Genomic DNA, 9,613 nt, shown 5'->3' with positions numbered 1-9,613 from the left:
CGTCTCAGCGGAGGGGGTTCCAGCTGTACGGTGCCAGCCTAAACTTTAACTCTACGTGGAGCGAGTGGGGGCGCAACGTTTTAGGAGATAAGGGGACCCCGGCTGTTGATACGCCCCGAACGTGGGGTCTCTAACTCGGCGTGACATCTTTTGGAAGACGGGGGAAAGCGCTCTGGGCGAAAGAGGGGGGCTCTTGGGTATTTGGATTCGGGCCCCCAGCTCCGGCAGTCTCAGGAGCGCGCGTGGCGGGGTGGAAGGCGCGTCGGGGGACCCCGGCTTCGCGGGTCTGAGGCTTTCCGGGAGGCGCCGCCCACTCCTCCTCCCGGCCCGCACCCGGGTCTTCGCGTGGCTCCGGCCGGGCTGCGGGGCGGAGCTAGGCTGGGACTGGCTGGGGGCCGCCCCGCCCGGCGCCCGGGCCTCCGCGCCGGCCCCCGGGGAGGAGTTATGATAATTTCCTTCTCATTAAGCGCCCGGGTCCCCCGGCTATAGCCGGGACACGGTGCGGGCGCGGCTTCCCGGGTCCCTGGCAGCGGCCGGAGCGCCCGCGGCAGCAGCATCCACGCGCGCAGAGCCGCCGATGCGCGTCCAGTGACCCGCTCACTGCGGCCCGCGCGGCGGGGGCGGCGGCAGACGCCGTGACCCCAATTTTGGATTTACCGCTGGGGGGGTGGGGGGAACCTGGACTTAACTGGCGACTGTTTTGGGGGACGCAAGACGCCATGTTGTGGAAAATAACCGATAATGTCAAGTATGAAGAGGACTGCGAGGTGAGCTGGGCACGGGCGCAGCCCCGCCCCGCCCGCGGACAGCCTGGGAGGCGGCGGGGGCCCTGGACCGAGGCCGGCGGCAAGGGTGCTGGAGCGGCGAGCAGGCACCCGCCGCTGCCCCTCGATGGGACGGGGCCGCTTTTCCGGACACCCCTGGTCGGTTTCTCCGGGGCCCCTTCTTGAGTCGGGCCTTTTACTAAAGATCTAGCCTCGGGAGCGGGGCCTGGAGAGGGTGGCAGGTCCCACCCACAAAGCTTACCGGTCGGTTTCACTCGGAGCAAAACAGCCCTTCCCGTTTTCTCGGAAGAGCGCCGTGCCTACCACCCTTCCTTAGACGTGGCTTTTACGCACGAAATCTCCGTCCTAAGGGGTCAGGCGAGGCGACCCGCCGGCGACACCTTTTCGGAGTCTTCCCAGGCGGGCTCGTCACCTGCCCCGCTGCCTTCTCGGGGAAAGAAGAAAACAACCTAAGTTTGGCTTTCAGGAGAAGTGGGGGCTGGGGCGTGCTGGGGGGGGGTGCTGAGGCCAGATGGGGCCGTAAGCGCTCGGAGTGCTCCAGCCTGTCGGACAGGTTGAGCTAGAGTTTCGGAGAGTGGGAGGGAGGGAGGTGGCGAGCGGGAAGAGGAAGACGCCGGTGGCGGGCGGCGCGAGCCCCGCGCGGGGAGAGGGGGTCCGCGCTCGCGCCCGCCGGAGCCCCCGCGCCCCGGGCACCTCGAGGGGCTGCCCCCGCTAGCAGCTCCGTACTCTCCCGCTAGGGGGCGACAGCGCCATGTTTCTCCCGGCTCCCCACTACCCCTTGACCCCTGGAGCACATGGAGACGCGATCTTCAGGAATTAAGTCGGACTGCCGTGGGGCAAGGGGGCGTGCGCAGGCAAAGCGGCCCAGTTTTCGGGGTCCTTAATTGTCCCTCCGTGCCTTGGTTTGTGGGGACACTGACCGTGGCCGGGCAGGGCTGTCTTCCTGTCGGCGCTTGGTCGGGACACGCCAGCAGGGAGGGCGGCCCCGGCCCCGGCGCGTTCCTCCTCGAGTTCCTGGGCGGCGAGGGGGCGGCCGGCCCTGCCAGGGAGTGTCACTCGCCCGGAGGTCTTTGCCCTGAGGGCGTGGAAAAGAAATTACCTGGGGCGGGGGAGATGCGCACTTCCCCTGCCGCGCGCTTTTTCCGCGCCCGCCGGCTCTCCAGGTGCTTTTCCTCGGGGACGCGAGCGCGTGCGGGCCGGTGAGCGAGAGGCGGGAGCGCCTGCGCCGCGCGCCCCATGCCGACCTACGCCCGCGCCAGGAGCTCGCCCCCGGCACGTCGGGGCGCCCAGACCGCCGCCGCCGGGCCTGGAGGGCGCGCCTCCCCAGGTCTTACACCAGCGTCCCTTCCCCGCTCAGACCCGCGGTTCGCAACGACATCCCGGGGAGCACCGCTCTCGGCGCGAGGGCAGCCCCGCGGGTTGCATCCCGGCTGGTGCGTCGTGTCCCCGGCGGCGCCCGCTCGGCCGCCGGTTCGCGGTAGCCGGGGTTTCATCCTAACCGGGTGTGGGCCGCTCTCTCCCAGGACCGCCAGGACGGGAGCAGCAATGGGAACCCGCGCCTGCCGCACCTCTCCTCGGCGGGGCAGCACCTCTACAGCCCCGCGCCGCCCCTCTCGCACGCCGGCGTCGCCGAGTACCAGCCGCCGCCCTACTTCCCGCCGCCCTACCAGCAGCTGGCGTACTCGCAGTCGGCCGACCCCTACTCGCACCTGGGAGAAGCCTACGCCGCGGCCATCAACCCCCTGCACCAGCCGGCGCCCGCGGGCGCCCAGCCGCAGGCCTGGCCGGGCCGCCAGAGCCAGGAGGCGGCCGGGCTGCCCGCGCACCACGCGCGCCCCGCCGGCCTGCTGCCGCACCTCGCGGGGCTGGACGGCGGCGCCGTGGGCGCGCGCAGGGACGGCTACCGCCGCTCCGACCTGCTGCTGCCCCACGCGCACGCCCTGGACGCGGCGGGCCTGGCGGAGAACCTGGGCCTGCACGACGTGGGGCAGCCGATGGACGAAGTGCAGGTGAGCGGGCCGCGCTCCCCCCCGCCCGGCCGTTTGGCCCACAGACCCTATCCTAGCCCCCCCAGGCTCCCCCGAACTGAAAGGGAACTTCCATTTCTCCCCCAGATCGTGGACGAGCAGCACCTGCTTCTGCACGATCAGACCGTGATTCGCAAAGGTAGGGCCGCACGTGGTCCGCCCTGGCTCCTAGGGTGCTGTGGGGTGATTCGCTCATGCCAGGCTGCGGGCATTTGGTGGCTTACTTGGGACGCTGGTGGTGGAAGGGACCCGAGCTCAGGGAAGGCAGGCCTTAGGAGTGAGAGGAGAGGGGGTTTCTTCCCCACCTGCATGACAAAGGATACACTGTCTCAGTCTCCAATGTTACTCCTTTAATTTGAAGGTGTTTGCCACGTTAGAGAAAGCCTCCCAGTGTGTTAACACCGATTTAATGTGGAAAAAACGCACCAGTCCCTTAGCTGTGAGTGGTTGTTTCTGTGATAATTTTAATTGTCCAATGACTGGATGTGATTTTTTTTATTGATTGCAAATATGCATGTGGCAGGGATCCTTAGTTGACCAGCAAGAAAGCGTTTTGAAACAGTCTGGCCTGCCAAATAGACACGGCCTCAAAGCACCAGGCCCCGGGGTCTGTCAGAGGCTGGGTTTACACAGGATAAGGGGGGGAAGGGATTTGGAAAATTGGATTATTGTATTTGGTGAGTGAGTGGCTTGTGAAATTAAGTTACTACTGATGGGATTACCAGCCTGGCTGTTTTGGGAAATGGAGTGGGCCTAAATTACAGGTAGCTACGGTCTGTTACTTGAAGTTGAACTGCTTGAAATCAATTGGAAAAATGGGTTTTGAAAAAAATACAAAAACTCAGAAAATAAACTGAATTTCCCATAAATTTATAACAGAACAGGTTTGTTTGTACTTAAAAACTTACTGTGATCTGTGGGACTGAAGGCTTTGGCAAGGGATCTGAGTGTGTCCTGTGATTTTGGTTGTTCCTTGAGGAAGGAAAAAAAAATAAGACCACTTATTTAGTATGGAAGCAGTCTTTTGAAAACGAATGTTCTAATTAAGCAGATTTTTAACAGTGGCTAGAGAATGAAAACCTCCACGCTTAGGCTCTTGACTAATTAACTTCCCAAGGTGTTAATTTGTGAATTTCAGATTCGATTATTTTTTAAGAACAAGGCTTTTTTAAAAACCTGCAATTTGTAGCCCGATGTGCAATGTTATTTGTTTAAAGAGCTCTTTCGTCTTCGGTTAGTGGTTCGGAAAGGTCTCTTTTGCTTGGAGGCAGCTCTCGACACTGCCACTTCTGATCTTCATTCACAGGTCCTATTTCAATGACCAAGAACCCCTTGAGCCTCCCTTGTCAGAAGGAGCTGGTGGGGGCCGTGATGAACCCCAGTGAGGTCTTCTGCTCGGTCCCAGGAAGATTGTCCCTCCTGAGCTCCACATCTAAATACAAAGTGACAGTTGCTGAAGTCCAGAGGAGATTGTCCCCGCCTGAGTGCTTAAATGCCTCATTACTAGGAGGTGTTCTCAGAAGGTATATGGGGGGACACATTCTGGGCACGGTGGCTGGGTGGTGGAAGGTGGATATATGAAAGGACCAGGAGGTATTTTTAACATTATGTAACTTTGAGACCTAACACCGAATTCTAATCAGCCCAGAGAGTTTCAGTACATTTTTCTTTTAGAAAGTGCCAGATGTGGAACTAGGTGCTAGAACAGCGCTAACAAATTGTTATTGGGTTAGAACTTATTCCATGTAGGAAGTGGGGGCCTCTGCTGCCTCGAGGGAAGAGGAGCTCGGGGGCTTTTGTTCCCCAGGGAGTTTCTTTGGAGCTGCTGCAGTTTTAACAAGTGAAAATGAATCGACTCCAGTACAGCTTGCAATTATCCCGTGATTTAAAAAAAAAAAAGTTGGCCACGCTAAGAACGATTTTTTGCATTTTACAGGGATTAATTGACAACACCCGGTGTCACTTGATTATGATCCATATAATGTAGATAGTCTTTGAGGAATTTCCGTTTTGACGGCAGTCTAGGAATTTGGGGTTTGAAAGTGTGGTTTTTTTGAGACTAGCCACAGCTGACTTTCTGGTACGCAGAGCCAAATCTAAAAACGGAGGCCGGTCCTTGCGGGAGAAGTTGGACAAGATTGGGCTGAATCTTCCAGCCGGCAGACGGAAGGCTGCACATGTAACCCTCCTGACATCCTTAGTAGAAGGTCAGTGGAGTTTTCTGGTGCTTTTAGATTTGCTGTGTTGTGTCTTTACTATTTTGCTAAAGAAAAGCTTAACAACAACTCTTTACGTTGTCATGAGAAGAGCGAGATGAAGGCAATTTGAATTGTCGTAAGTTCATCACAATGAATTAACAGTGATTTTTTGTCAGATAAGTTAACACTTAAATATCTGGCTGCTTCAGTGTTCTCTTCTGGGTCCCCCAGAAGATCAGTTTGAAAAAGAAATGGGTTTTCCTAACCTAAGAAATCACACTACAGGGTGTCGAGACATTTCCTGTTAAATGGCCCAGTTTTTGAAGATGCAGTTGATGAGTTGGTACACCTTTAAAAAGCTTAGTTGCTTCTTGGTGGACACACAAGTATGCTTTCTGGTTTTTGTAGTTGCGGAATATTGGGATTGTGGTCAGTGAAGAGGAGCCCTTGTACACAAGGGAACTGGCCCAACTCACAATTCCTGTGTCTGTTTCCCCCATCAAAAGAAAAAAAATATGGGGGCCCACAGGTGAGTCCCTCTCCCCAATCCTTAGATCGTAGGAGGTGACATTTCAGTTTCTTGAATGGGCCTGTACTGCCCAACCTGGAAAGCAGCCAAAGATGCAATATAGTCTTTATGAAAGGGGGGTGAGGGGCTGAGAAAAAGTGGAGGAATTAAAAACAACAAAAAAGCTGTGCACCCTTAATGGACACCAGAAAGTGGCACAGGACACTGACAGGCTTATTCTGGAGCCTCCAGTCTCCCGGGCACTTTGTCCAAAACAGAGCGCTAGTCTCTGGCTGGGGGAGCCAGTGAGGGGTGGTGTCCCGGTAGTTAGGCAATCTTTTGAACACTTTCTTTCCCTGCTCTAATGGGTGCTACCGCAGTGCTAAAGAGACTTGGCAGGGCCTTGCTCCACCTTTTTACGAGTGTCTTTGGAGGTCAGGGTAAGCAGAAAGGAGCTGCCTGTTAACTGCCTGTTGGGGACCAGCTGTCTGCATGGAGAATGGTGGGTGGGTTCTGTGTGCATGGTGCATAAATGTGTCTCCGCTGGGTTTTCTTACCAGCCTGGCGTAGGGGTGCTTGAATAAGAAAGTGTGCCAGAACAATGGTTCTCAGATCCCGATTTAGTGAGTCCATGGAGGCGAGTGGGGGGGGGGGGGGGACGGACACCATCTGCGTTTCTGAAAAGCTCTTCCAGTCTCGCAGTGTGGAGTCAGCACCAGGCCCCTCTGGAGGGAGATGACTCTCTTGGTTCTCTCTCCCTCCGCTCCCCCAATGTCTTGGACAAAGGGTGGGGTAGTCCAAGCTGGTAGTTGGGGCTCTTAACATTTCCAGCAGGAAAAACACTCCTGCCTCCTTTTCTTAAAAGAAACATTCTAGAGACTTGTTCCCTTCAGTATCAGGGCACCCTAGTTTAAAAAGAAAGTTCCATATCAAAGACTTTGTGACAGTTTCCTAAAGAGAAGCGACCAGTTTGCTGTCGTCAGAAATACTCATCTCTAAATTCTCCTACTTCTCCACCAGGATAACTAATCTTTATTATCAAGAGAAGGCATGGGTGTGTCTCAGGGTCGATCTATTCAAGTTGGGCAGGGGACCAGTTATCATAGTTCAGGCACAGTTAAAAATTTCAGGGTCTGTTTTCCTCACATTGTAGGATTTCACCCTCTGTACATAGGGGAGAGGGACCTTCTTACCAGCCTGAGCGTTGTCTCTGTCTGTGTTTTTTTAAATTCTCACTCGAGGACATGCTTATTGATTTAGGGAGAGAGAAACATTGATCCGTTGCTTCCTGCAAGCTCCCCAACAGGAGATGGAACCCGCAACCTGGGTGTGTGCCCCGACCGCGGGAGTCAATCCCGCAGCCTTTCTGTGTACGGGATGACTCCAGTCAATCAACTGAGCCACTCGGGCCAGGGCCCTGCCTGGGATTTCGCTGAGAACGCACAGTGGCTGGCAGGCAGGGCTAGAGAGACGGCCAGGACAGCGTGTCCGTGGTGCCACGGCCATCCTAACACCTTTCGTGATCCTAGGGGAGGCAGTTCATTTGGCTCGGGACTTCGCGTATGTCTGTGAAGCCGAGTTCCCTAGTAAACCAGTGGCCGAATACTTGGTCAGACCCCACCTTGGAGGAAGGAATGAGGTGGCCGCGAGGAAGAGCGTGCTGCTGGCTGCACAGTAAGTACCCCGCCTACACCCCAGGACTTGCTGCTCCCACCTGGGAGGCCAGGGACCACCCCAGCCCCTGGGGCTCGGGAAGGAAGTGCTGGATAAATGGGTTGGGGTGGGGAGCTAGTGAAACCGGCAAGAGCTTTTCCAAAGTCGAACACCTTCAAAGAGTAAGTAGAGTGAACGAATGGATTGCTTCAACAGTGAATGTTTTTGAGCTGCGTTAGCTGTTGAGCTCCAAAGGGTTAAACTTCCCTCTCGTGACTGTATTTGCGTATCTTACAAAAATGTGTAGAAGAGATGATTTGTTTTGTCACTCCCAGTAAAGACTGTGTGCTGAGCGCAGCAGCTGGCTATTACGTTAGTATTCGTTTAAAGCCGCCTGCCCTGGCTCAGGCCAGAAGTGCTCTGATTGCCTCCCAGGTGTCACCCTCCAGGTAATTCGTCTCTACCTGTCAAGAGCTAGATTTGAACTCGGGTGTGTGTTGTCTTCCCAGGCAAGTGTGTAAAGAATTCACAGACCTTCTCAACCAAGACCGAACACCCAACGGGAACAACCGGCCCGCCCCGGTCTTGGAGGCGAACATTCAGAACTGCCTGTCCCACTTCAGCCTGATTACCCACGGGTTTGGCAGCCAGGCCATCTGCGCCGCCGTGTCTGCTGTGCAGAACTACATAAAAGAGGCGTTGGTCATCATAGAGAAGTCCTACATGAACCCCGGAGACCAGAGTCCAGCCGATTCCAGCAAGACCCTGGAGAAGATGGAGAAGCATCGGAAATGAAACGGGAGGGAGCAAAGGGCCGAAGATCTGGAAGGGAAAGAATCTCCAAAGCCACTCTTAACCCGCACAGATTGGGGAGCTCCTCCTGCCTGGGGGACAAGTTGAGCTTGTTACCTGGGTTCCCATTAAAAAGGCCTCTGTTGATCCGGAGTTTGACCTGCCCTCTCGGAGTCCTTAGTATTTCTCTGGCGCTGAAGCGTCTCCTTAACTCTGGACAAGTTATCAGAAGGTGACAAGTATTGGTTTTTTACCTGTTAAGCTTATTTTTATTATTTTGAACCCGTTCTTTCTGTCTCTGAAAGTGGTGCTACAAGTTTTTGAATCTTTTAAATCCATCCCCTGGGCTAACAAAAAAAAAAAACAACCACTCACTTAGCTGTTGAAATGTCAAATTGATGTGATCCAAATTAATAACTTTTCAGTGTTAAGGTCATTGCTGGCTTTTGTGCCCACTAAATATTTATCTTTTATAAAAAAGTATTTATCTAGATCTTCAGATATCAAATCCTGCATACAGTAGGAGGCAGATTCTGTCCACTTAGCAACCAATTAATAGGTGGTATTGGACACTCTGAAAAAATCCCCTTGTTCCAAGGGGCCTTCGGGTTTTATAAAACGTGTAGAAACAAAGCCTGCTGATGATTTTATGTTTTTTTTAAACTTTGAAAATTAACTCTTCAAATGGGAGATTCTTTGAAATGACATGTTCCTTTGAGGTACTGAAGCTTTATTTGCATATTTATTTCACATCTTGGTGATTCGAGTAAACTTGAAAAGGGTAGGCATGAAGCGTTTTTTGCTGCCTGTCACCCCCAGGTCCCGGAGGAGGCGCTGTTATTTTGAGAAACAGTGTGTTGCGTGTACAGATTTTATTTATGCATAATTTAATCGGGTCTGTAAATACGGGTGCACTTCTTAATGACTTTTTGAGAAATGGGGTTCCATTTTAATGACTTTTAAAGGTGATGGGGGTCATCTAAAACACATCCTTAGGTTCTATTCGTATGTACACAGGGTATTTGGAATTAGGGTCCTGGGGCTCTGTTCTATTTAATTGAAGCTCTCTGTTCACAAAGCAATAACTTTGTGTCTCACTCCTGTTGGGCTGATCCCAAACGGGAGCGCGCAGTGCGTGGAGATTTGGACCTGAACTCCGTGCCTGTAAATGTCCACACATTAAATTGTTGTGTATATGAGACCTGTACAATAAAAGGTATTCTCTATAGCAGCTGTGACAGTCTGATGGTGACGTGATCTTTTGAAGTCTGTAAGATGAGTGGGGTCGTGGCCGAGCTGTTCATGGTTTGACTGGCTTAGTTCATAGGACCGAGGAGGAAGGACTGACGGAAACGGGGAGTTTCATCTTCTCTCCCCTGCAGGATTGCTCGGCTGCCCCAGGTTCTGTGCCCACCAGCGTCCCTCAGCTTCACGTAGGACCATCCTCACCGCGAGGGGTGTTGGGAACTGTGTGAGGGACAGTTTATTGACAATAGCAAGAGGTGCCAACAGTTTGGGATTAGCGACTCTTGTGTAAGGCTGCCCTGTTGAGAAATGCTGTGCTCTATGGCCAAGTTGCCACCTCGAAATATTGAGAATGGAAACGATCGTAGGCACTCCTTGGGCAGCGCTCCTTAGGAGGACTTGGCT

At 54.2% G+C, this 9,613-nt stretch overlaps 1 protein-coding gene across 1 annotated transcript; it reads left to right on the top strand.

Moving 5' to 3' along the window:
• Positions 1 to 619: 619 nt before the first annotated feature.
• On the top strand, positions 620 to 9,191 carry TFAP2C (transcription factor AP-2 gamma). The gene is made up of 7 exons (XM_081149408.1): positions 620 to 767; positions 2,309 to 2,794; positions 2,900 to 2,951; positions 4,119 to 4,335; positions 4,901 to 5,019; positions 7,048 to 7,192; positions 7,681 to 9,191. Exons 1-7 carry the CDS (start codon positions 720 to 722, stop codon positions 7,964 to 7,966), a joined length of 1,353 nt encoding a protein of 450 aa, XP_081005534.1. The 5' UTR covers positions 620 to 719; the 3' UTR covers positions 7,967 to 9,191.
• Positions 9,192 to 9,613: the final 422 nt, after the last annotated feature.

The sequence above is a fragment of the Miniopterus schreibersii genome (assembly GCF_964146895.1).
Source record: "Miniopterus schreibersii genome assembly, chromosome: 10".
Lineage (NCBI taxonomy): Eukaryota > Metazoa > Chordata > Mammalia > Chiroptera > Miniopteridae > Miniopterus > Miniopterus schreibersii.
This window is presented reverse-complemented; position numbering and strand designations above follow the sequence as displayed.